At 32.9% G+C, this 27,773-nt stretch overlaps 4 protein-coding genes across 9 annotated transcripts; 2 read left to right on the top strand and 2 right to left on the bottom strand.

The window, feature by feature from the left end:
• Window positions 1-6,490: 6,490 nt before the first annotated feature.
• LOC123706249 (60S ribosomal protein L3) lies at window positions 6,491-9,461 on the bottom strand. The gene is made up of 7 exons (XM_045655431.1): window positions 9,364-9,461; window positions 8,876-9,068; window positions 8,619-8,787; window positions 8,093-8,415; window positions 7,613-7,792; window positions 7,265-7,443; window positions 6,491-6,717 (listed from the first exon to the last, which is right to left on the bottom strand). The coding sequence occupies exons 1-7, from the start codon at window positions 9,364-9,366 to the stop codon at window positions 6,523-6,525; spliced, it is 1,242 nt and encodes a 413-aa protein (XP_045511387.1). The 5' UTR covers window positions 9,367-9,461; the 3' UTR covers window positions 6,491-6,522.
• A 1,462-nt stretch (window positions 9,462-10,923) lies between these two features.
• Window positions 10,924-12,250, top strand: LOC123705981 (mediator of RNA polymerase II transcription subunit 11). The gene is made up of 2 exons (XM_045655103.1): window positions 10,924-11,210; window positions 11,294-12,250. Exons 1-2 carry the CDS (start codon window positions 11,135-11,137, stop codon window positions 11,620-11,622), a joined length of 405 nt encoding a protein of 134 aa, XP_045511059.1. The 5' UTR covers window positions 10,924-11,134; the 3' UTR covers window positions 11,623-12,250.
• Window positions 12,251-13,081: 831 nt separating this feature from the next.
• On the bottom strand, window positions 13,082-15,041 carry LOC123706344 (protein slowmo). 2 transcript variants are annotated; one of them, XM_045655560.1, is made up of 4 exons: window positions 14,841-15,041; window positions 14,574-14,759; window positions 13,903-14,097; window positions 13,082-13,763 (listed from the first exon to the last, which is right to left on the bottom strand). In XM_045655560.1, the coding sequence occupies exons 2-4, from the start codon at window positions 14,685-14,687 to the stop codon at window positions 13,470-13,472; spliced, it is 603 nt and encodes a 200-aa protein (XP_045511516.1). In that variant the 5' UTR covers window positions 14,688-14,759; window positions 14,841-15,041; the 3' UTR covers window positions 13,082-13,469. The 2 variants fall into 2 exon arrangements, with proteins under 2 accessions (XP_045511516.1, XP_045511515.1); XM_045655559.1 differs by having other exon boundaries at window positions 14,574-14,739; window positions 14,841-15,040.
• Window positions 15,042-16,595: 1,554 nt separating this feature from the next.
• Window positions 16,596-27,407, top strand: LOC123706235 (diacylglycerol O-acyltransferase 1). Of its 5 annotated transcripts, none has more exons than XM_045655409.1 (12): window positions 16,596-16,724; window positions 16,907-17,036; window positions 17,120-17,248; window positions 18,369-18,466; window positions 18,639-18,691; window positions 18,765-18,873; window positions 19,232-19,378; window positions 23,887-23,913; window positions 24,837-24,972; window positions 25,295-25,460; window positions 25,794-26,066; window positions 26,738-27,407. In XM_045655409.1, exons 2-12 carry the CDS (start codon window positions 16,921-16,923, stop codon window positions 26,945-26,947), a joined length of 1,464 nt encoding a protein of 487 aa, XP_045511365.1. In that variant the 5' UTR covers window positions 16,596-16,724; window positions 16,907-16,920; the 3' UTR covers window positions 26,948-27,407. The 5 variants fall into 5 exon arrangements, with proteins under 5 accessions (XP_045511365.1, XP_045511370.1, XP_045511369.1 ...); XM_045655413.1 differs by having other exon boundaries at window positions 16,602-16,621; XM_045655411.1 differs by having other exon boundaries at window positions 16,607-16,625.
• Window positions 27,408-27,773: the final 366 nt, after the last annotated feature.

Here is a 27,773-nt window from a genome sequence, read left to right as displayed (position 1 = left end):
ATCTTTAAATCTGAACTTTTCCTAAGTAGCAAATGTGGGTGGTTTTTGGGGTAGCGATTAACCAATATGAAGTCAAAACTAAAATCCAAGATGGCGCCGACGAAAATTTTAAATGTTTTCGTCATGGGTGTCATTTTCAAAGAGTTGGAGTAGCTATTAATAAATATGAGGTCAAATCTAAAATCCAAAATGGCGCCGACGAAAATTTGACATCATTTCGTCACGGGTGTCATTTTCATGGTTTTTGGGCTAGATATTAACCAATATGAGGTCAAAATCAAAATCCAAGATGGCGCTGAGGAAAATTCGACATCTTTTCGTGATGAGTGTCTTTTTCATAGTTTTTGGGGTAGCTATTTACCAATGTGAGGTCAAAACTAAAATTCAAGATGGTGTCGACGAAAATTTTACATCTTTACGGCATGAGTGTCATTTTCAAGGTTTTTAAGACAGCTATTTACAAATCCCCAATGTTACCGTGGATAATTAGGTATATTTTTCTTACTCCTTTAAAGTAAACATAAATAAAATAACAAAAACGTTTACAACTACAGTTTTGTAGACAGTCTTAAAAACAATTTTAAAGAACATTGAAATGCATATTTAGTAATGTAATATATATGTTACCGGAAATGTATGAAATCAAGGAATTGTATACAATTCCTAGGAAATGTGTACAATTCCGATACCATTTAGGAAATGTATAAAATATTGTTTAAAAAACTATTTAATGCATGCATATCCTAGGAAATGTATAATCTTCCTAGGAATTGTAAACAATTCCTTTATCGTATTTCCTAATACGAATGTGTAAAGTAAATGCTTTCTGTAATAAAACACGTTGTTATTTTTTTTATTATAGCTCTTATTGATACAATCGGGTAACAGTCATACCGTAAAATTGTAATAATATTATGTTCATATTATTATCTTCGATCGTTCGATCTTCGTTGACGGAGCCCCGCTTCGCGGGGCTCCTATGTCTGTGTAGTTTTTTTTTAACAAACCTAACCTAACCTAACCTAACGGCTAACCTAACCTAACTTTGAGGGCGAATATCTCGGCTATTTTTGATTTTAGAGAAAAGTTGTTCCTATAAAACATGCTTATATAAGCGTAATCTTTACGATAAAACAATAATAAATAGGTGTTATAATGATACCAACTCCATCAAAATTTTTTAAGTCCTGCGCCCCCTTTGCTTTAGTCCAACCCTTGCCTGCGACATATCAATATCTTAAATGTTTTACATTTCCGATAGCTATTTAGGAATTGTATAGATTTCCTAGGAAATGTGTATAAAATAATTTATTTCACACATTTCCTTACAATTTTAGGAATTGCATACATTTCCTAGGAATTGTATACAATGACGGATTACATACATTTCCTGTAACATATATAAAACGTAACTCTGTGGCAATCATGTTAATATTCTAACAAATATATTCGCTTAACTTTTTTTAAAATAAAGTTCATCTAAAACATTAAAACGAAGAGAATAAAATAATAAAGAGCGTGTGTGCCGAGATAACGTGTCAGAAGTGAAACTTCTTTGGCGAGATTTATAGATACCAAAATCACCGCCTTGCTCCATAACATGACAGTTGCAGTATTACCATGACGCGTTCTTGAAATTTTTACTCTCAATGCGTTAAGAAAAGAAGTTTCACTTCAAAAGGCTATTATCTGTGTACAGTTCCACAGAATTTGAATTCTGCTCGAAAAATATGTAAACGGTTGTAAGAAAAATATACCAAATTATCGACGGTTACATTGGGGATTTGTTAATAGCTGTCTCAGAAACCTTGAAAATGACACCCATGCCGAAAACATATAAAATGTCCGTCAGCACCATCTTGGATTCTAGTTTTGACCTCATATTGGTTAATAGCTACACCAAAAACCATGAAAATGACACCCGTGACGAAAAGATGTAAAATTTTTGTCGGCGCCATCTTGGATTTTAGTTTTTACCTCATTTTGGTTAATAGCTACCCCAAAAACAATGAAAATGACACCCGTGACGAAAAGATGTAAAGTTTTCGTCCGCGCCATCTTGGATTATAGTTTTGACCTCATATTGGCTAATAGCTACCCCAAAAACCATGAAAATGACACCCATGACGAAAAGATGTAAAATTTTCGTCGGCGCCCTCTTGGATTATAGTTTTGACCTCATATTCGTTAATAGCTACCCCAAAAACCATGAAAATGACACCCATCACGAAAATAAGTCATATTTTTCGTCGGCGCCATCTTGGATTTTAGTTTTGACCTCATATTGGTTAATAGCTACCCCAAAAACCATGAAAATGACACCCATGACGAAAAGATGTAAAATTTTCGTCGGCGCCATCTTGGATTATAGTTTTGACCTCATATTCGTTAATAGCTACCCCAAAAACCATGAAAATAACACCCATCACGAAAATAAGTCAAATTTTTCGTCGGCGCCATCTTGGATTTTAGTTTTGACCTCATATTCGTTAATAGCTACCCCAAAAACCATGAAAATGACACCCATCACGAAAATAAGTCAAATTTTTCGTCGGCGCCATCTTGGATTTTAGTTTTGACCTCATATTCGTTAATAGCTACCCCAAAAACCATGAAAATGACACCCATCACGAAAAAAAGTCAAATTTTCGTCGGCGCCATCTTGGATTGTTGTTTCATAAAAATAATATTTGTCATACTCATACAGATCAACCAACATCATAATAGTCTTCCTACAGACTAGTACTTCAAAACTTTGCCGCTATTCCTATTCAACAACCCATAAAAAAGAGGGTCTCAGGCAAGGTAATTTTTAAAACATAATTTTAAATCTATACATATAATAAATCTGTAGAAGGGTCAATTCTGTACATTGAAAATATTGAAAAAAATTACTAGCAGGGGGTGTTACTGGATCGATACCAAACCCAAATATGTGATTAAAAAAAATTTTGTCTGTCTGTCTGTCTGTCTGTATGTGAAGACAATGAAGACATCACGTGAAAACTACCGGTTCGATTTCGATGAAACTTGGTATAATTATACATTATTATCCTGGGCGTAAAATAGGATACTTTTGATCCTGGAAAAATACGTAGAAAAAAAATTGTTCTGTAGTAGGTACCGCGAACACACGTTGCGTATTATTATAGACCTAGCCGTATTTGGGTCCAATAGATATTTATAAGATGTCATTGTCCGAGTTACTCAAAATGGAGAAATAAACCATCCACGCAAAGACCGACATCCGCGCGGACAGAGTCGCGGGCGGAAGCTAGTTACAAATAATTGTAATATGAAACTTGTGTTGATTTGAAGAATAAAATAGAAAATTTTATTTTTTTACATTTTTAGTTCTTTCGATTCCCGGCCGAAGAAAATGAATTTTTGAAAATCTTTGAATGCAGGTCTATTTCTTTTTAAAAATAAAGGAATGTTTCCTTTCAGCAAAATTTGCTATCTCCAGTATTTCTAGTACTTTCACCCAGGGCACATCGAAAATTTCCACACTGTATTTACAAACAAATTTACAAACAAATATACATATATAAATATGCAAATATTGCTCGTTTAATAGTATAGATTAAGAAGTTAATTTATTTACACCAACAATAGGTAATAAAATTAAACTACTGATTTATTTATATTGTGGCGTGCTCGCCGTTGTACTTGCCGCTCGGTTCTAATTAAAACGAGCGGCGACTACAACGTGGTCGGGAGCAAAACTAGCACAGGTCCTCCCTCGATGACGTCCGGTTGGACTTTGGTGGCACTGGCGTGGTGCGCGCGAGTCGTAATTTACGTATTATATTTTATATAAAAAAAATAAGGGCTAAATTATATATCTATCCAAAAATTCTTCTGTAAAACCTGATTAGTAAATGAAATGTAAAATTTTCATAAAAATAGCGTTTCCCTAATTCGCATAAAACTGTATCTGCTTTCAAAATCGATGCAACTTCTGATTTTTTTTTTATCGAGTTAAATGTTTAATATTGTGTTTCTATCCAAAAATTCCACTAGATCAAACGTTTATCTGTACTATATATTTTTTTAGGATTTTAAATATGATGATTTCTTTGAAAAAAACATGATTTAGAAACATGAATTTCGTATCAAGGCCCCTTAAGACGAGAACAGATCCTGACGGGTAACGAGGACAAGCTTGTAATAAAAAAATTGAAGAAAAGTAAACTATATCCTAGCAAATAAGACAGTGTTTCATTTCCAGTAGAATTGGAGGATAAAACCAGGCCTCCGCAGAAGTAGGTATATAAATAGGTATTTGAGATCCAATTAGATAAACAAACAAGTTACATTACGTTATTATGTGTGTACCTACCTACATCAAACCTTTAAAAAAGTAACTAAGTAGGTACCCATTTTTAAAACTTCTTAAGCATGTCCTTAATTTTAAGTGTACAGTGTCATATTCAACGAAAAAATGAACGTGTTTTTGTAAAAAACAACTCGCTTGCTACCTAGTTTTACAGTGCAATTAATGAATGAGTGTAAAATCAATTTAGTTAAATGCCACTATTATAAATTGAAATATACTTACTGATTTGGGTGCAGCTCCTATATTGATTACGTACTAGATACACAATTTTATATAGGTAAATAATGACATCACCAACACATTGTTTGGTTTTGCAACCCACTATGTAGTCAAACTCAAAAGCCGGCGTTATTATAATGATGTGCGACGAAGTAAACAAACAAAGAAACTGAGAAGCGCTTGTTCGTTTCGATTGCTTTGTGACACAAAATGGACCCTTATCACCTTCAAAATACAGATCAGTCTTGTCTAATAATCGTAAGATGTTAGGGCAGCGCCATCTAGTATTTAAACATAAACATATTCATTTGCGTCGCGGGCGCCGCGCGTCGTAAGCCCCATACCTATTGACCGTACGTGCATCCATTACTGCCACACTATATTGAACTTTATCACATGAGGAATACAGGTCAATTCCGTAAACGTTGTGGTACCGTCCTTGATCCGGAAAATGATTATTTTGAATAATTTTGTCAGTTGTAATGTAAGCATTAATAACAGCAACTTTATTTTTCATGCATGATTTACTTCATTTGATATCTTAATCCTTCAAGCGCCGTGATCTAGACAAAATATATAAAATCATTGTTCCTAGCTACCGGGGTCCCATGCGACGCGCGAAGGCTTAATCATATTATTATAAAGTATTATTAAAATAATGTGTAATTAATAATATTGCGATTCTAAAGTAAATACTCCCTTACATAGACAATTAATAATTTACACAAGACAAAAATTGTTAGAAAGAAAGTTAATAATATTGTATTCGACTGTACTCAATGTAATGTATGTAGAAGTTTACAATCAAATTTAATGGTTTTCTAGGTCAAAAGTCAAGCAAAAATTGGACTGATATTGGGCACTATTTCAAGCACAATTTTTTGAGACGTAAATTGTACCTATAGCTCGTTCGATATTCGCGCACTGAGGTGAGTATGCTGGGCGTAGAACCTACGCCCAGCATACTCACTGAACGAAGCCTGTAACTCTGAAGTTATTCGAGCACTGTTTTTTCTTTTTGGGCACCGTTTGGCACTATTTGGGAACTATTTTTTGAAGTATGAATTATGTTTGAAGCGTATACAGATTCTCCGGACGGAGGTGAGTATGCTGGGCGAAACCTTCGTCCAGCATACTCATCGAACTATGGCTATAACTTCGCAAGTACAAGAGCACTATTTTTTTCCTTTGGGCACTATTTAGCACTATTTCAGAACAGTTTTTTGACATTCATGAAATATCAGGATTCCATGGTGAGTATGCTGGACGAAGGGACACCAATCTTTTATCCCTGAGAAAGAACATAGGCTACCTTTTATTGCGAGATTATACCACGGGCGAAGCCGGGGCGGACCGCTATTCTATACATATAATAAATCTGTAGAAGGGTCAATTCTGTACATTGAAAATGTTGAAAAAATAAATAGCAGGGGGTGTTACTGGATCGACACCAAACCCAAATATGTGATTAAAAATTTTTTTGTCTGTCTGTATGTTCAGGCATCACGTGAAAACTCGGTTCGATTTCGATGAAACTTGGTATAATTATACCTTATTATCCTGGGCATAATAGAATACTTTTTATCACAGAAAAATACGTAGAAAAAAAGTAAATCTTAATTTTTCCGCGCGGACGGAGTCGCGGGCGGAAGCTATATGTAATAATTGTGATGCTTTATTTTATCATTGATAGGAGGAAAATAGAAGCAAGAAATCATGCATATCTTCGCACAAAAACCTATGGCATGAATAGTTGAACCTACGTAGGTACTACATAGCATTTGAACACGTAATTTATATCAAACTGTGAAAGAATTTTTAAAATCGCTTGAGTATAAAGTCTTAGAAGAATAGTTTTTGTTTAGGCAAAATGGTTCACTATCAATTTCTTATATAATATAGGGATACAGGCTTTGTAATAAAAACATCATATTTTTATATCAACTTATATTGTCAAGAAGTATTTATGACTGTGGGGCTGCAGCAGTGGTGGTGGTAGCCGCTGCCTCCTCACGAATACGGTCCTTCTTGAGCGTTCCCATAAACGCGGCCTTATCAGCCGGCGTCTGGAAGCGACCATGACCAAACTTGGATGATGTGTCTATGAACTTCAGGTTGATCTTCTCAAGAGCAGCCCTCTTAGTATGGACACGCAGGGACTGAAAAATAATATATTTTTTTATAAAAAAGCAATTCTTTTAAATTTCTTATCTTTAACACATCCAGTACTAAATATTGAGTGACCTTCCAGATAAATCAAAAATAAAAATTTGTTGTAGTATGTACTGTCTGTGTGTCTGTGTAAAATAAATCTATACTAATATTATAAAGCTGAAGAGTTTGTTTGTTTGTTTGAATGCGCTAATCTCGGGAACTACTGGTCAGATTTGAAAAATTCTTTCAGTGTTAGATAGCTCATTTAACGAGGAAGGCTATAGGGTATATATCATCACGCTACGACCAACAGGAGTGGAGCCACAGGGCTGAAACCGCGCGGAGCAGCTAGTTCTAAATATTTCAGGACAATTTTCACACATGGCACAATCTGATACCATACTAAGCTTTTGCTTGTGTTATGGATACCAGAAGGCTGATAACCATACATATATATTTTAAATAAAGATAATTAACACCAAGACACAGCATCTATTGTTCATCACACAAATATTTGCCCCTATTTTTTGTTTAATTAAATACTATACTCACTTTTCTTAAAGTGATGACACGCTTCTTAGGTCCCATACAACAACCCTTGATCATAACAAAGTCATTGTTGACTTCACCATAGTGAGGGAAACCACCCATGGGGGTGATTGACTTTTCAGACAAGTCATATTCAGTGGATGCATTGTTCTTGATAACCTTTCCGTCCTTTGTGTGAATACCTGAAATATCAAATAATACAACATTTAATTTTGTTAATTTACAGATTTTAAAAAATTATTTACACCATCAAAAGATAAAAATATAATCAGAACTGAATTAAAACCTAATAGGTACATAAACAAATAAGGACAAAAATACCTAAAAAATAATCCAAATTATTGCAATTACCTTGACCAATTCTGTAGATTTTCTTGTTCATTTCAGTACGGTGATGGTAGCCCTTTTGACCAGCACGGGCAACAGTGAATGAAACTCTTGAAGGATGCCACGCTCCGATACAAGCAACTTTACGCAGACCCTTGTGCGTCTTACGCGGAAGTTTCTTTGTATGCCAACGAGATGTCACACCTTGAAAAGTACAAAACAAAAATTAACTCAATATTCCATAGATTAATGCAATAATAATAAGTAAATATTTCATTCAAGTAGGTGATTCTAATGACACTGCAGTAGAATCCATACAACTTTAATATTCATTCATAGTATTTTCTATAAATGTTTGATTCGAAACAAGTATTAGGTATATATTTAGAAATTAAGTCAGTCTCCCCATGACCATGCTCACTGCAAAGTGTGCGCAACATCAGGAAAATAATAAAATGAATAAATTATGTTTAAAATGCGTAAAAATCTTCAATTTCTAAATACCTTTGTATCCTTTTCCCTTGGTAACACCAATACAGTCAATCATCTCATCTTGAGTGAAGACTGAGTCAATGGGAATGGGCTTCTCAAGATGCTCTCGGGCCCATTTCACTTTATCTTCAATGGTTCCACCATTAACTTGGATTTCCATGATATGAGCCTTCTTTTGACGTTGTTTCAACAGCTTCATCTGAGTGTGAGCAATGATTCTAATGACACTGCAGTAGCGGACCATTTTCTTGAAGTCCTTATCAATGGACTTGCGACCCAACTCATCTTGCCATTTCTTGCTTGCCTTGGTAAAAGCCTTCTTCTTGCACTTGTACCTAGATTAGCAGAAGACATATGTTGCTGTAAAGAAAGCCATCAGCCTCATCGTTGAGCGGAGACCGAATGGCTGCAATATGCGCAATGCATATATATTTTTAAACCCTCATCCCTTGAGAGGAGAGCTATGAGGTTTCAATTAGTACATTACATACATATTTAATAAATTTGTATTTTATAAAAAACGAAGTGAAATGTTTACCAGTTCTTGTAGAAGCGACGACGGCAGTCTTCAGACATATGTTCCGCCCAGACAGTCATCAGTGTACGAAGACCATGTGGTGTTTCGATGTAACCAACAACACCAACGCAGACCATGGGAGGAGTCTCGATGACGGTGACAGCTTCCACGATTTCTTTCTTGTTAATTTCTATAAATTTGATTAAAATTAGGTTACGATTCCAGAAAATCGTTGGTTAAAATATTTAACACAGGAAATAAGCGTGAGAAATACTTACTTGAACCAGGACGGTCGGGTTCACGGACCACGTGGGTCATGCCAGCTTTGTAACCAATAAAAGCTGTTAAATGTACTGGTTTGCTGGGATCATCTTTAGGGAAAGCCTTCACTTTACCACGATGACGGCGGGATCTCTTCTTGGGATAGAATCCCATCGACCCATGACGGGGAGCCGAAAACTTTCTATGCGACTAAAACAAAGAATTGAATAAGCAAACCGTATCCAACAAAAACATATTCGGCAATATCGTATTTAACATCAGTCCGCCCTAGTATCTTCACAAAGATTCAGGTTCTAACCGTATTTTTAAAGAGATTGTTATCATCATGTGTTTCGTTTTCACAAAAAAATAGAATTAAAGAAAATATATTGAACAAATTCAAACACAAAACTGCAAAACTAATTTAAAAAATAATCAAGGATTACGGTGATATACAATGATTCTAATATATCAATTATTTCATTAACTAGTGACGTAAACTTACCATCCTTGTAGATGGTCGCAACAAAAATGGCCGAATTACAGAGTTTTTACAAAGCACATTGACTTTGATTGAATGAACGCTGACTTTGAAAGATAGGTACGTCATAATATTATGCTGGTGCCCTAACTGGTGCCTATTGGTATTTGGTCTGTGGAAGAAGCTGTGGTCTGTGCTTATGGCCTAAGGCCGTGTTTCCACCTGCAAGTAAACTGAACTCGCGAAAGTCTTGCATGAGTTACTTGCCACAGAGTTACTTGCAATATCGTTTACATATCCTGCAATTTATTGCTGCAATAAATGTCATGCGAGATTCGAGAAGCTCGCGGATCATACTATCGCAAGCAAGAAGCTTATATCTTAGGCCCCGTTTCCACCTGCAAGTAAACTCGCGGAAGTCTTGCATGAGTAACTTGCAATATCGTTTACATATCCTGCAATTTATTGCTGCAATAAATGTCATGCGAGAAGCTCGCGGATCATACTATCGCAACTTATCGCGGAGGTGTTTACACACATCTTGCGAGTGACGGGATAGGAATTACTGTCATAATTTTTTTATTCTATTTTGTGAAATAAATCGTATACTATAATTTATAATGTGTACTATTAATGTAAAATGATCTAATGAACTAATGTAAATAATATATTGTTTAAATATGTAATAACTTAGTTAAATTATAAAATTAGATAAGCATAATATAAATATATTGTATTGTCTTGTTGTGTATATAGTATTGCCAATTTGTTGGTGAATTGTGCGGACATGAAATTTATTATAAAAACTTTGTAACCACAATTCAACAAATAAATTTTCATTTCATTTCATTTTCAAAAAATAATCACATTATTCCATCTTAAGACCTCATATAATCCTATTGACTTTATAGTTTCTTCATTCTTCACAAGAGCATTCACGACTCATTAATAATTTCAAATAAACAAAAATCAAAAGCCGTGCGGGCGATACTTGCAGCTTGCTGCGAGATATACGGAACTAGACCGATAAGCTGCGAGATCTGTCGCGAGTAGACGCAGTCATGTTTAAACACTTAACACATGCTTTCGCAACTTCTCGCAAGAAGCGCTTGACAAACTGTTGCGACAGAACTTGCAACATAGTTTACACATGCAAGCTGCTGTCAGACAGACTGTCGGACAGTTCTTGCAGAAGTTTACTTGCAGGTGGAAACGGGGCCTTATACACTGGAGGTTTCGGTATAAAAATATTGCCCAGTTGTTGTGTTTTATCACTTTCACACCTAACTTGGTATTGCCACTGTTAATACGAAGTTTTCCCAAGGCTACTATGTATGCTGTAATATTCTGTGCAAAAGGTTAGTTTTTGTACATGAGTTTGTTAATAAATTGCCAACAACGTCATTCAGAAGCATTGTTGGATGAGACAATTATTATTTATGCTAAATAAAATAAGTATCTGAACCAATTATTAAAAAGCGATACTCTCTGATTAGCCGCCACCGCATGACCGCAGGCCGCGTCTGTCTGGGACAGGCTTTAAGCATATTACTTGCTCTGTGGTGACTGGTGAGTGGTGTGAAGTGTCATTTGGATTTGAGCGATTTGAGTGTCATTTAACATATCAATAATCAAAAGACAAAAACCTTTCAAAAACTCAGAATTTAGTACAAAGATTTAGTATTTTCGATATTATTTACCCTGGCACTGTGTGTTAGTTTGTAAAATACTAGCTTATTATAGCGGCATATTCTTAGAGAGTTTGTTTTTTTTAAATTGATAATAAGCATTCGAAATGGCAGGACCTATGGATAGAATACAAGTTTTGGACGATATTGAAAAAGACATAATAACATGTTTGCAATGTGCAGGTATATTTTTTTTCTAAGGAATAACTACATATCTCTTAGTAAAATTTACTAAACTTAAATAATTTTATGCAATTCGCTTTCAGCACAAGCTCTTCTTGAATTGGGTAAAGAGAAATCTAGCCAGAAGCAAGCAGAGAGTAACACTTCTCAATTTTTAAGAACACTTAGTCAAGTCGAATCTAAATTGAGTGATCAAATAAATTATCTCACACAAGTTTCCACAGGGCAGCCACATGAGGGTTCTGGATATGCATCTCAAAAAGTTTTACAAATGGCCTGGCATAGACTGGAACATGTTCGGTCTTGGATAAATGAGTTGGAGAGACTCAAAGCAGCTCATTTAGCTGCAAGTAATAGGTCTGTTGCCAATGTACCTAATGGTGGAATGACTTCGTCTGGCACTAGTACTTAGGGATAGATATTTATGTAATATATTTTGTTTCAATGAATGATGTTAACAACAATGTATCTTGTTGATATTGCAATCCACACAGTTACATACTTCATTTGGCAATACATTGTATATTAAATTTTTGCTATTCATGTCTAAGAATAAACCAGAATATACAGGGTGTAATCGTTAAGTGTGCACAGGCGATTATTCTGTAACTATTGCAGATATCAAAAAACTAAACTTGGTATCGAAAGCCCTTTACCTAATGAGTAAAATGACAATAATATCTTTTAAAAAAAACGGGACATATCCAAAAATTTTACATCAAACACACCCATACATTTAGTATGAGATATGACTATTCCCAACATGTAATATGAAAGGTTATGGTTCTTTTTTTTTGGTTTTGTGCTTAAATTAATTCGCAAATTTTAATAAAAATTAATTTAGAAACTGTAAATAGAGCTTGATGTGAAATACAATGGTATTCCAAGACGAGGATGTCACTTTGAACATTTGCTTTGAATACAAAATGTATGGGCGTGTTTGATGTAAAATTTTTGGATATTTCCCGTTTTTTTTTTCTTAAAAAAAAACTTTAAAAAAAAAAAAAACGGGAAATATCTAATAAAGTTTTTTGATATCTGCAATAGTTACGGAATAATCGCCTGTGCACACTTAACAATTACACCCTGTATATACAATGAAACTGTAAAATAGAAAATGTAATTTCTTATTTATGTGTATTTTTAAAGGCCACATTAAGTTCCTTTTTTTTATGCAATAAAGAATTGGTATGATTAAAGGCTGTTTTAATTACTTTTATTACCACATAGTATGTATTTTCCCAAAATACACGTCTTGTATTCAAAATATAAATGTTCATTTAAAGTCCCAAGTGAGATTCTGGTACTTAATTTTTTTTTCTATACATAAACATGAACCCCTATTTCACTGGGACACAAAATCAAGTTAAAAAGAAATGTCAAAATCATCTAGTGATAAGTCATTTTTTTTTTAAATTAAAGAGAAGGATTTTATTTTTCACTAGCTGCTCCGCGCGGTTTCACCCCCATGGCTCCACTCCTGTTAGTCGTAGAGTGATGATATATACCCTTCCTCGATAAATGAGCTATCTAACAGTGAAGGACTTTTTCATATCGGACCAGTAGTTTCCGAGATTAGCGCGTTCAAACAAACTCTTCAGTTTTATAATATTACCAGTGTAGATGTTGTTGGATTTTATGATCGAAAAACTTAAAAAATTGCGCCAAAAATAAAGAAGAAGATGGACATCTGGAGGGTTAGATTACTGGGAAGTGGGATACAGTAACCTACCTTTTCAGTACTTTATGTATTTCAGCATTTTATGAATGTGAAGTAAAATACCTAAAAATATAAAATCTACATATCCTCAATCCTCATGCTTAATTCCCTTAATTAAATATTTTAAAAAGATGAGAATAAAAACAAAAAGTACAGCAGATAACAAAAATTTATTGACAAATACAAGCAAAACAAATATATTTACTAATGGATCTCAATTTTACATCTAGAATGAAGAAAACAATCATATCAATAAAAAAAGTATTGGAACTTATATACATTCTGCTATTTAAAACTTAAAAATGCATCAATATGAAACATAATATATGTAAACAATACCCATGACATACATTTATTTCAATAAATACATTCATTACTAATACTTAACTAATGTTAGTGCTTTGAGTGTATATATAGTAATGAAACTAAAGTTTAATGAATTTATTTATATTGTCTAATGGGCTCGAGAATAGTTTGTGTAGAACTTTCTTAACAAACATCAAAGTCAATTAGCCCTATAATTGAAATCACTCCTCTTTTCAGCTTCGTTGATTTGCATTTGCCTTGGTGAATTTCTCTATGTCATCAAGTGACCGTTTTGCCTTGGTTGATATATCATCCATAGATCTTCGTGCGGTTGTAGTAATGTCATCAATCGACTTTTTTGTTTGAGAGAGGAGCTCATCAGTACTTTTGCAGGCAGAGTTAGCAAGTTCTTTGATTTCATTGTCAAACTTGCCAATTACCCATTCAATAGCTTGGCGTCCCTTCCCTGCATTTAATGATATTTTATTTGTAAGCAAATCTTCCATGTAACTGCTGAGAGGTACTCCCTGAAAATTTTTGAAATATAAATATCAATTCACATGAGAATGTGGTGAAGCTCATAACAAATTATATGAAGTTAATTTAAATTATGAGAGAAAAGAAATAGCATATTCATAACATTTTATTGTTCAAAAATAAATTTACCTGAACTGTTACTACAGCCTCTTGTGTCAATAGAGTTTTGGAGGTATCTGTAGGATGTGGAGTGTATCGGACAGTTTCATCAACGGCAATGTAGCGACAAAATGTCAAATTCGTAGTTTTCAATGTCATTTGACGCTCATTTGGATTAACTTCAGATTTTTCACTTGCATAGCATATTTTAGCTGTTCCAATGAGCTAAATAAATAAATAAAAACAATTAATAAAAAAGACAGCATTATTAATAGATTTTTTAATAGCATGATAGTAACTCTTTATAATTTTTATAAATGATACAGATATTTGTTTTGATCGGTTTGCAATGTTGAAAGAAATGCTTTATCTATATTGAATTCGTCAGAAAATAATGTGTCTGATAAAAATTAAGATAATATTATCTTTAACATAAAAATATGATTATTTGATGGTTTTAATTATTTAGATAATTGTAATAAAACAGTTATCTAAACAAGAAAATAATCCAACAAAATAATAATTTTATTAAGTTTAATGGTCTTATCTGATTAAAAACAAATTTCTTCAACAACTTTATAATTTCCAAAAACTAACATTAGTAATAATCAATCAAAGGTATTGTGGTATAGAATGTAGAATGAGGCTGTAAGATAGTTCTTAGAGTTTACATACAATGATAACTATTTATGATTTCATACCGCTTGTGCCCATCTAGGGAAGAACCATTTTGAACTGACAAGTCTGTGGGTATGCAAAACTCCATCGACAACTCTTCTTTCCACCACATCAATTCCTATCACGGCAGGATTCATGGGGTTGGGATATTTTCGCCATGCGGCTTGTGCAACTGTTTCCCAAGGATGGCTACAAATGGAGAAGGACAACTACAGTTGAAATACAATAGCTTTAATTTATCAATGAACTTTACACTAATCAGTAATGTTGCGTCACAACATTGAACATACTTAAATGTGTGCTCTGAAGTCCAAATCTTCATTTTTGTGTAGTTCTATGGATTATCCAACTTCAATTATGAATAAGCACCTTCTTCCATTCAATTTTTGGTGTTAGATGGTAATAACGTTACATTACGATCTACGAAACATTATCTTCGTACTCTTTTACTAAGACACAAAGAGGAAAAGAAAATCCCATAAATTTTAGGAAACTACAATGACAGTGACATTTGAGTCCACAGCATGTCCAGTGTCCACAGATTAGGTATTGATCAGGATCAGATATAGTATAGGTACCATGTGGGTACCATATTTAACAGCTGTATTATAATAATTTATACCGCCTCTACACATAGGCCAGCGCATTCGCCAACGCGATGGCATGGCTGATGGCGCGGCGGTGCGCTTGCCAACGCGCTTGTGAGTTTATCCACACATTAGAAGGTTGTTCAGTATGCTTTCAATACCGATTTCTTAGTCGATTGAAATCGATACCTAGTGAAAACAGAAAAATGATAATTATTTTTAAAGTTTATAATATTATTGTTTGGTATATCGATGGTTTAAAATATATTTACTATAAACTTATTGCAAATTTGTTTCAGTTTTCCGAAAGATTCTCTTGTGAAAAATAAAATATGGATTGAAGCAACGTGTTGTAAATACTGGTTTCCTACGAAACACAGTCTGATTTGTTCCATACATTTTCACGAAGATTCGTGTACTGGCCCATCAAAGTTTCGTTGTTGAGGAGTTGAAGTTGAGGAGTTGAGGAGTTCCTTCCGTCTCCATCATTAACTCAGCACCATGATGCTAGAATTTTATATTGTCATGACTTGCACATGTATGCAAAATTTCAGCTCAAGAAGTTGACTGTTGAGTAAAACTACTTTAATATTCAATTGCAAGATTTGATCCGAACATACATACATACATTCATATACACATGCATACACATACAGTTTAAGTTAATAAAAAGCTTGTAAAAATTAACATAAATTTTTATTCTCATTCTTCTGTCAAGGTCAAAATCGATTCCTAATTTGATTCCATAAAATGTTAACTACCTAACTACTTAGTTTCTATTTAATAAGAGACAATTATTTTGACGTTGTTGTGAACATCACTAATTCACTAAATGACTCGCGTGACGTCAAAGTACCTACGCAAAATGTACACGCTCGGTTCTCGTATATTCGTTAGTAATAGTAAATCGACGAACTATTTTCTTCTATCTCGATATAGTTCTGTCTAAATGTGGTGCGGACCTGTGGTGCGGACGTATTCAAAATGGATGTTGAGCCTTATTGTTAGCCAGTTTCACTCTGATACAGCTCAATAAATTCGAATGTTTCTTCGTTACTCATAATTTTATACCTCATTTCGTTAGGTTATGTGTTAATTCGACGCAAGAAGAAAATTTGCACTCTTGATCCTTGCTCTGGGCAAACTCATCACGCGGCAAGTGTCCTCTGATGTACTGACTCCGCGCGGCAAGGTCGCAAGCACACCGGCCAGCGCCCGGCGCCCATTCTGCGATCTGTCACATTTGACCAGTAGCTGGGCCAGCCGGCAGCCACTTGCCAACGCGTTGGCCTATGTATAATTGTATAGAGGCGGCAATATAGTAATAATAACGACTGTGATTTTCTGTGACAATATTACTTGATTATTTAATGTTATCTTTGAAGACAGAAGTCAATGTCTGCCGAGTGCCGACTGTGTCCAAAGATCGATACTCAGAGGATCGAGGTATCAGACGATAATCGATGTGATCGATATCGGTAGCCGTAGGTACCTAGTTAGTTTAGGAACCTATGTACAACTTTTTTAAATTTGATTTACCCTAAACCTATAAATATTAATTCGGTATCTTGTGCTTGTTTTAAAAAGGTATGTTGTTTTGTTTTTATAAATGTTGTTGAAAATATTCAATTGTAAAATGAAAAAAAGTAAAAATAACTTATTATTGACTTATATTAAAATTTATTGAATGACCAAAAGGACCAATAGATCAAATCTATTTGATTTTAAAATGATTTAATAATATACTTAGATAATATAGTATTTTTAAGGTAAATGGTAATCAATGGGTGCTAACCATGAAGAGAATTCCTTGCGATATAGAAGGGCGCAGAGTGTTACAACCGCTGAAGAAATTACAGAAAAAGAAAAAAAGGCTCGAAGATCCCAATTTGATAGACCGTATGTTAATAACTTAGAAATAAAATTATTATATGTAAATAATATAATCTCTCTTATTTATGAATGAAATAATATCATTTCAGATGTCACAAGCCAAGAGATTCACTTTTTTCTTGGAGCTCAGAGTTCACAAATTTCACGGGCTTGGTAAATTGGGGTTTCCTCATGTTAACTATTGGAGGATTGCGTTTATGTCTTGAAAATTTTTTAAAGTAAGTGAATTCAAATTCTATGTTAAACAAGAGTAGGTAACTATGTAAAACTATGATTTGTTATTTCTACTGTTATATCTATAATTTAATAATCATTTTTACAATTATTGTGTTTAACATTGATTATTTCAAATATATGACTGGGGGAGGGAAATTCTAGGGGAGGGTTACTGGATTTCATTGTTATTTTAAATTATGTACCTATTATTGCTTCCCTATTATTTTTTTTGTTTTTATAAAATTTACAATGTTCTTTTCACACTTTTTCATGCATCTTTTAAGGGTCAGATGAGGTTATCTGCGAGTAAGTGTTTAAAATAGTGTAATTTTTTCTTAATTATTTGTGAAGTGTACAGTGTAAACTCTGTATAACGTCACTTAAGGGACCGTGCATTTTTCGACGTTATAGAGAGTGGTCGTTAAATGGAAAGAAAGGGAAAATTGCATGATTGGTCCCGAGACAGGAATATTATTTTGACATTGCCTATGAAACTATGTTATCATCACTTGATCAAGGTCTTCATATTGAGGTTTCTTCAATTTTTTGGCAGATCGTCCATCTTCTTCGGCATGCAGAATTTTTTATTTAACGTGTAACTAACGAAAGCCAAGTAGTTGAGGTGAACATGTGTAAGTTCATTCACACAACAAATAAACGACTGCATTTCTTAGAATCTTCGGTATGTCAGTAAAAAAGAATGTACACAACTACATTTTCATTGATTTCGGCAACTTAGTCAGTACTTCCTAGTAATCGGTAATGTCTTATTGTGGTCGTTAATTAGAGTGAGCGTGATGCTATATGGAGTGTATTATTGTATAGACAACAATATAAACCAACCGAAGTCGAGAAATCTTGACGTTATACGGAGTTTGACGTTAAATGGAGAGTCGTTATATAGAGTTTACACTTTATATGATTTAGGGCTGATTTTTCAATCCTTAGTTAATACTTATCTGTCCAATAAAGTATTACACGCTAATATTAAAATGTCACCTTTAAACTGTCAAATTAGAATAGATTTTTGAAATGGTAGTTTAATATGTTATTCAACGAATAACTTTTAACCAAGGATTGAAAAATCAGCCCTTATAAATATAATTCTGATATCTTTTTCAGGTATGGAATACGTGTGAATCCATTTGAATGGATAATTGTTCTAACTGGCTACAATGAAGGCAAAAATTACCAATATCCATCAATTTTACTTTTGATGTGTAAGAATTTTGTAATGTTTATTTAATGCTGTTAATTTTAATGGATATATTTTTTAAAAGTTTAAACTAAAATTATATTTAATATTATTGAAAAATTAAGTAATTTAATATATTTATTATAATTTAGTAACTTATTTATCAATGTATAATTGAATCTTAATCTTTCTTACAGATAGTGTTGTACCAGCTGTTATCAGTTTACTGATTGAGAAAGCGATTGCAGCGGTAAATATTTAATATGCAAATAACAGATACAATTTTATGTTCAAATAATTAATCACTTGTTTTTTTTTTTCAGGAATTATTCTCACAAAAATTGGGAGTAAAATTACAAATACTTAATTTATTAACAGAAATAAGTCTACCAGTTATTGTTCTTAATTTCAGCAATCAAGAATTCAGTTTTGGTTTGTACATAATTATTTCATTTATTTATTACTCTATAACATAAAACAACTCTTAAAATTAATTTTACATATAAACTTCTGCTTTTTCCCAAAAATGGACAAAGAAAAGTTGTATAAATAGGCAGTAAATACTATAGTACACATATAATTACTACAGTGCTGGACCAAAATCTATTTTGATTTTGATCGAAGTTAGAATAATGAGTAATTTTATTTACAATTGTATTGTTATTTCGTATATTGCACAACATGTGTTGGTAAAACTGACTTTAGAGGTTGCCACTTTTGTTTTAACTATTTTAAATAACTATAAAATAATATGTGGCTATTAGATTTAATTGTTATGTTTAATTTTCAGTGGGGATAACCACAGTGTGTATGATATATCTGGTTATATTCCTAAAACTGTGGAGTTACTGTCAAACAAATCATTGGTGCAGAAATGGGACAAGGACAAAGAAGTCTAAATCCTTGCGTCGTCAGAGTTTATCGGCTCCAAATTGTAGTAAGTATTCTCATATTAATTTAACACTTTTTTTTCTTATTTCGTATGTATCGATATTTAGTTGTTAATTAATTAATTATCTTGAAACATATGTGTCTTCAATACATTTCTGAAATATACTGTAAAAATTTATCAAAACTTTTCCTAGGACAATTTTTATAGCTACTAAATTTTTCGCCTGGACTATGATATCTCTTTAGTACGTAGGTAATGAATTACCAAACTTTACGTTTATTATACATTAAACAATGTATTACTAGGGAGAATATTAGTCATAAATCATTGAAATTATTTTATTTGTACAGGTATTATCATGTGATTAATCATGTTCTTTGTTACAATTGTCATTCTTCCATAGAAACATTATTAATTGGAGTTTTGTTAAAACACAGTTCAGGATTCCAACAAAAATTTTATTATTCATCCAAGATCTATTTTGTCATTCTCAATATGTATAATCAATAAAATTTTACAATAAGTTACACTATCTGAGTGAAAAAATCTAAAGAGTAAATATGTAATTATTAATAATTACCAAGGATTAAATGGCATTGAACTTTGTATGTCATTGTGATCTAATGATTGCTTTGAATATTTAAGTGACTTGCATTCTTCAAAGATATAAATGTATTATGTAGATGCCTCAGCCTTAGAACTCTTGGTAGTAATTATTATTTAACCCTATTATATTATACATATAGCTTAAAAATTTAATACAATTATATTATTTCAGAAATGAAATTTTTAATGTACCTATTGTGGTAAATAAATTTCACTATATTCAATATGGCGTGTTAAATACATTACACATATACAAACTAACTATTAACATAGTATAAAGAGAAGAAGTAGGCAGTCTCTCGGCGTTTAGGAGCGCACGGTACCTAAACTCGTGAGGGACAGGGTTTTCACTTGTTACGTTGATATTTTAAATCCATACTTAATATTATAAATGCGAAAGTAACTCTGTCTGTCTTTTACTCAATCACGCCTAAACTACGGAACCAATTTGCATGAAATTTGTTATGGAGATATTTTGATACCCGAGAAAGGACATAGGCTACCTTTTGTTGCGAAATATGTACCACGGGCGAAGCCGGGGCGGACCACTAGTAATTGTATAAACAAACACTGACCGCTCACGCCAATGGCGCGACCCTCACGAGAACGGTCCATGAGAAGGAACCGTGCGACGTTGTGTGCGTGAGTCAAGCTTGCGTACGTACATGAACGGGGGGAGTGGCCAAGCGCTCCGCGTGGCGCGTACATACAAACGGCTCGATGTACCTTTGTGCAGGGCCGGATCTACCCATGGGCTTTATGGGCTGCAGCCCAGGGCCCCGAGGTTAAAAGGGCCCCCATACCCCGATAAAAACAATGGGCGATAATTTGAAAAAACATCTGTAGTCGGTTTTCGAAAAAAAAAATTGATGAAAATCGCATACCTACTTCAATAACTTTTGCTAACATGTAGAAGGATGTTTGCATGTTGATTTTCAACTTATAGGAAATAAATCTCATTTATTGAAACTATTTGGTTATTTTATACGTAGACGTATACATAATAATAACTAGCTGCGCCCTGCGATTTCACTCACGTGGCTCAGATCCTGTTGGTCTTAGCCTGATGATATAATAGCCTTCCACTATAAATGGGCTATCTAACACCGAAATATTTTTTTTAATCGGACCAGTAGTTCCTGAGATGCGTTCAAACAAACATACAAACTCTTCAGCTTTTTAATATTAAGTATAGATATACATATTCATGACTTTATTTTCAATGACCAGCCAAAATTTAAAATTAAGATCTAGATATTAAACCAAAGGTACATTTGAAACATTATTGTCGAATAAAATAAAAATAATAGCATTCATTTGAAAATGTCTTAAAAATTTCCTAAATCGTAAACACCGCCAGAATCAATGCACTTGTGTGCATGCGCGCATCGCCAAATTTATGTGTGTGCTAACTTCTACCTATCTAGGTTGTTGAATTGAATTGTGCTTTTGTAATGTCCACACGTTCGCTTTTTAGTGGCGGACAGGAATGAAATATAATTTAAAAAAAAACAACGTTTTTTTTTCATTAGATCTAAAATGTTATCGATTCTGAACCATTTCCGAAAAATTGGCCGGTCATTGAAAACAAACCCTGTATAAATAGGCTTATTATAAAGCCATGTTTTTTTACCAAACCGTTTCGAAAAAACTTGTTATTTCCCTCTTAATAATGATTCATAATGATATTTTTTTTTTCGATAAATTAATATTTATTTGTACTCGTTTATTCAAATATTTTTTTTTATTAATACAGATTTATTATAACTATCAACGTACTATTAAAAATTTATATACTTATAAACATCTGTGATTTTTTAACGAAATGCGTTATTCGGTTATTAAGAAGTGTTTTAACTCTTATGTACGAGCCCGAACGAGTTATGGCCCAGTCATGTAAGGTTAAATTAGGTAAGAATTTCGGAATTCGAGATACCCAGCTGTAAGTCTGCAAATACTTGTATATTGACACCCTAAAAGTTGTCTCAAAATCTACATATGGTAGGATGTAAGCAAATATTAAATTTCAAGGTCACAAAAATCGGTTGTATGCGCTTTCTTTGGAAATATCTCATTTCTTATGGTTTTTTTGCTATTTGTATTGATTATCAATATTGTAGAATATAAAATTCTCTACAAATTTCTTCAAAAAAAATTTTGTATACGGTGAACCGTTCTCGAGATAGAGGGCGGAGAGCGCACGGTCACAGCATCACTTCATCGACATTTCAACCATGAATATTATAAGTTCAAACTTGGTAAGGACATGATTTGGAACCCCAAGTTGGGCAATGCAACACGATTTTCTGGAGTGTATCATGAAAATTTTATTACCTGCTCCAGAAGATTTGCTAAATATAATTTTCTGCAACTGCAAGAGTGGCTGTGGTTCGCGATGCGGATGCAGGAAAGCGGGCTTGCAATGCTCTTTAGCTTGTGGCCAATGTAATGGGCAAGCTTGTCTCAATGCTCTACCATATCAGAGCGACATTGACGAAGATGGAACCTTTGACCCCGAAATTATGGAAGAACTTGAGACGAATGTCGTTGAAGACGATGATGAAGACCAGTTTGAAATTTACCAGCAGCCAGAAGACTACGATGAAGAGGAATTAGGATTAAAATTATAAATTGTAGTTTTTGAACCCTTTATTCCATTTTTTTACCTTCAATAAAAATAAATGTGTTCAATGATAGTCTTTAATAAAAAGATTAATTCATGATTTATTGGTTTTTTTTTTCATCATAATATAAGAAGTTTTAAATCAAATTAATTAGGTTAAAATTCAAATATAATTCCTATATTTTAATTAACAATTCTACGATTACATGGGCATTACACTATCTAGTAAGTAGTACCTACGATTAGGAGCGTTAACATAATTCGAGATTTCATTAAAATATTATGCCTCCTCCACATTACTCGCGAAGTTGAACGAGGTTAGACGAATAGAATAATGTAGAGAGGCACTTCGGCTTACTTCGTCCAACTTTATCTCGCCTCGGCCGACTTCCGTTTGTTGTCGGTTTTTGCGCCCGTGTCAAAGGGCACGAAGTTACCTGAAGTTCGTTCTGAATACGAACGTATGCGCTCCTCGCGAAGTTGAACGAGTGTGTATTGTAGCACCGCGGACTTCAGTCAATTTCGGCCGAGTACTTCGCCGAGGAACTTCGCGAGTAGTGTGGAGGAGGCATTAGAGGTTAAAACGTGTATAAAAATCAAACCAACCTGGGAAAAAGCAGTGAATATTATTGTAATAACTTTATAGGTAATAATAATAATATTTCGCAATAAAAGGTATGCCTATGTCCTTTCTCGGGTATCAAAATATCTCTATACCAAATTTCATGCAAATTGGTTCAGTAGTTTAGGCGTGATCGAGTAACAGACAGACAGACAGAGTTACTTTCGCATTTATAATATTAGTATGGATAGTATGGATAAATAAAATTATTTAATTATTTTTTTATTATCTTTATATGTATAAAGTTGTGTTATTGTGTTATCCTGTAAATGTTTGTCACAATTGTAATTTTGTTATAATTATTAATATATGTAATAATAATTATGTACCCTAGCTATAAGTATTGTTGTGACTAATGTTGGATGACCTAAATAAATAAAAAAAATAAAAAAAAATGACGTGTCACTTTGTTTGTCCGCGCGGATAGACTCCTGAACTAATGAAACGATTTAAAATCAAATTTGATTATGTTAAAATAACAAAATTGCGAAAGTAAGAATTAAGAAAATATGAACATTTCGAAAAAAAAGGCCCCTGGGTAGTATCAGCCCAGGGCCTCACAAGTTCACGGTCCGGCCCTGCCTTTGTGCAAAGATAACTTACTTGTTCTCTTTACTATGCTATTAACTATGTTAAAGTATTACAATATGTTAAATAAAGTACATATTTTCACGTTTCACACTTCACTGTTGACATTTCCAGATGCGCTTGATAATGCCGAGCAAGATCGTAAGTTATGTTTTTATAAAAAGCACCTTTTTGTGTTACAAGCACTACCCTTGATGCTTTTGTGTGTGCTTACAATTTTTAATATAGAAAACTGCGATTTACGATTTATGCTGTAATTGTATTAAAAGCTTTTTGTTTTGTATAAGTATAATAAAAAATTGTTGGCAATCGTAATTAAAAGTCTTACAAATATAATTGCTGCTGCTATCTGGTGTTGGACAAATAAGTTTGATTTATATGAGATTTTTTTCATTGTGTTAAGATATGATTTTTATAGTTTCTATTATAATCAAAATAATGAAAAAAAAGTGTAATTACGCCGAAAATAATCACCTAATGACTTTCTGTAAATTACTCAACGAATTCTCTCATAATCTGTAAACTTATGCTTTATTTGTTTTTCTTCATGACTGGCATTTTTCGTTTAAATTACTTAGTAATAATTTTAATACTTAATGTTATACGCTTTTAGTATCTTCATACTCTTGTGGTTTAACAGATATAAAATAAATATATTTTTATTGTTATTCCATACCACCTCTGTCATCTTTCATATATTCTATAATGTAACAGTAACATCAAGTACCCAATTTCTTCCCATTCCAATAGTAAAATAAATTAACATTTCAAATGGACGAAGAACCGCCTCTAACTCGAATATTATAGTAGTATTCCAATTCCAATAGTATTGTCCAAGTCTAAGCTTTGAAGCGCTTAGTAGTTGTAGGATTTACAAATATATTAATCTACTGTATGGTAATATAAATAACAATATTTACCCTTATAATACTGAATGCAAGTGTAATTATTATCTTTTTTTAACAAGTAGTAAGATATAAGGACTAACTGCGAGACCTGCATAATAACATCATGTACATATTGTTATGATGTGTATGTCAATAATTGCATGATTTTTCCGTCAGAAAACTCAGACCATGAGAAAACCGATGACATTGTGGGCATCGTTAAGTATCCAGACAACCTGAACCTTAGAGATTTGTTCTATTTCTTGCTTGCACCTACCCTTTGTTATGAATTGAATTTCCCACGCACAACAAGGTAAGTAAAAAAAAAATCAGTATGTTCTTTATGCTATAATTAACAGTGATTCTATTTTGACTCATATAGAAATAGAGTTTGTCTAAAAATGATAGATTATAATATTGTATTGTGTTGTAGGATTTGTTATATGTAACATATATACATAACATTGCTTGGTTTTATTTATTTATTTTTATATATTCTTTATTGCACACACAAAGTTTGACAAAATCAGGATAATATACTAAGCAATTGGCGGTTTTAGTAGTTTTAATTAGATAATTTCTAGGTGTTTAAATTAAATCACATATGTAAATAAAAATATTATTTTGAATTGTAGAATTAGAAAAAGGTTCCTCATCAAGAGAATAGTGGAAGTAATATTTGGAATGAACCTGATTATGGCTCTATTCCAACAATGGATGATTCCGTCTGTAAAGAACGCTGTTGATCCCTTCTCTCAAATGGATGTTGTAAGAATTACTGAGCGATTATTGAAACTTGCTGTAAGTCTATAATTATTACTTTTACTGGATCTGGTATATTACTTGTTTAAAGTTTTTAAGCCTATTTGTGTAAATTTGTGAACAAAATAATAAAAAAGAGCGTGTGTGCCGAGCACACGTGTCAGAAGTGAAACTTCTTTTGAAAGATTCAAAGATCCCAAAATCGTCGCCTTGCTCCATGACGTGACTGTATTGCCATAACGCAACCTTGAAATTTTAGTCTCAAAGCGCCTAAAGAAGTTTCCAATTCAAAAAATACAATTTTTTAACATTATCATTATTATAAGTACAAATGTTGTTTCAAATTTAAAAAATCAAATTTACTCCCCCCAGGTGCCCAACCATTTAATATGGCTATGTTTCTTCTACCTATCGTTCCATTCATTCCTAAACCTCATGGGAGAACTCCTGCATTTCGCTGATCGTAATTTCTACAACGACTGGTGGAATGCAAGGAACATAGCAGTATTCTGGAGTACTTGGAATATGCCCGTGCACTTGTGGGCTGTGAGACATGTGTACATACCGATCACTGAAATGGGATATGGGAAAGGACTAGCTGGGATTGTTGTGTTCTTCATATCGGCGTTTTTCCATGAGTACTTGGTGAGTTTTTAATATTATACGCAAATACGCTTGCTCGATTTGACCTCCGCTTTGTCAAAACTCGGAACCCACGTAAGAAACGTATTCCTAAACAGAGTAACATACAAACAAGATTGAAAATGTAACATACAAAATAGGTAGGTAAGTCGACGCCCATTTTGTAAATTTTTAATAAATTATGCTTCACGCCATCTAGTATTTAACAAGTAAAGAATAAAAAATAGCTTGCTAGCACATTTCCACGGAAAGTGGATTACTTGGTTGAAACTGAACCTGGCGCGCCATCTAGTGCCTAACTAATCAAATTGTGTACTGCAGGAACTAACAACTACGGCGCCATCTACTATCCAAACAAAGTGTGTGTAATTTACGAATAGATGGCGTGCAAGTTTTTGATCGGATGCTATAATAACGAGAAATTTACATACAAAAATTCTCTAAGTCCTAGACACGTCCTAGAGTACAATCTAGGAATATGAGGAACTGATCTGTTCTAGGATAAAGAAATTGCATGACAATTTTATCGTCGATAACTTTCAGATCATGACTCTAGCTGCATGGATTTTTATTACAGATTTAAATTTAAAATAATAATTCTAGATCTACAAAGGTTCCGTATTAAGAGAATATATATAAAGGTTTTATGCTTTTCATACTTATATTCTTTACAGGTAAGCGTCCCGCTACAAATGTTTAGAGTCTGGGCGTTCCTCGGCATGATGGCTCAACCGCCGCTCTCTGTGATATCCAAGTTCATCGAAAAGAAGCTAGGGTCCCGTTGGGGTAACATCATAGTTTGGAGTTCCCTTATACTGGGACAACCTCTGGCTATTATGATGTACTACCACGACTATGCCATAGCACATTATACTCCTAAATAAAGGAATTTCTTAGGAGATTATACTATGTTTTAAATAGTGGAGATTATTACATTGTTACTAGAATCACAATTTTTATTACTTGTTTTAAAGGGTGCTTAAGTTAAGTTTTAATAGTACAAATAGAGTGCAAAATATAATTATTAAGAGAAAATCAAACATTCTATTGCATTTCATAAAAAAAAATGTATGAAATATTACATTGTTCATGTTTATTTTATAAAAAAAATAAGAATTATCTATGAAATATTAAAACCATGACAAAATAGATTTTTCAAATGTTATATGTAATTGAATTTTATATACTTTATTTGCATTTTTTTATCAGATTTTTATTAATAATTTATATAGATAATGTGCAGTATTCAAGTTTGCATGTTGTAGTACAAAAGGGATTTAAATTTTGTTATCTAGTTACTAGTACAAGTAAAAAGTACATAATATAGTATAGTCAATAAACTTTGCCATAAGATACTATTAAAATACGGTTACTATTTGGTGAATAAATAGTGAAAATTATTATTATAATTTATAACCTAAAAATATAATATAAGATAAAATTAAGGAATAAAAATTGACAATTTTTTATATTTGTAAATGGGAATTTATCATATATTATTTTGTATTGTTAAGCCCATTGGTTCAATGTAGCAGCTTTGAAATTTTTTGTACAAAATTTATATTTTAATATTTTATTATACATGTTTATTATTAAATCCAAAGATATGTGAATGATATGGTTCCAGGGATATTTATTATTTATATTTTTTACTTTTTCAATTCCTAAAGAAATTTTCATACTGATGTATTTTTATAAGATTTAAACTTC

This window comes from Colias croceus, chromosome 3 (assembly GCF_905220415.1).
Source record: "Colias croceus chromosome 3, ilColCroc2.1".
In the NCBI taxonomy this organism is placed as follows: Eukaryota; Metazoa; Arthropoda; class Insecta; order Lepidoptera; family Pieridae; genus Colias; species Colias croceus.
The sequence above is the reverse complement of the archived record's forward strand: the minus strand, read 5'-3'. Positions and strand labels throughout refer to the sequence as shown.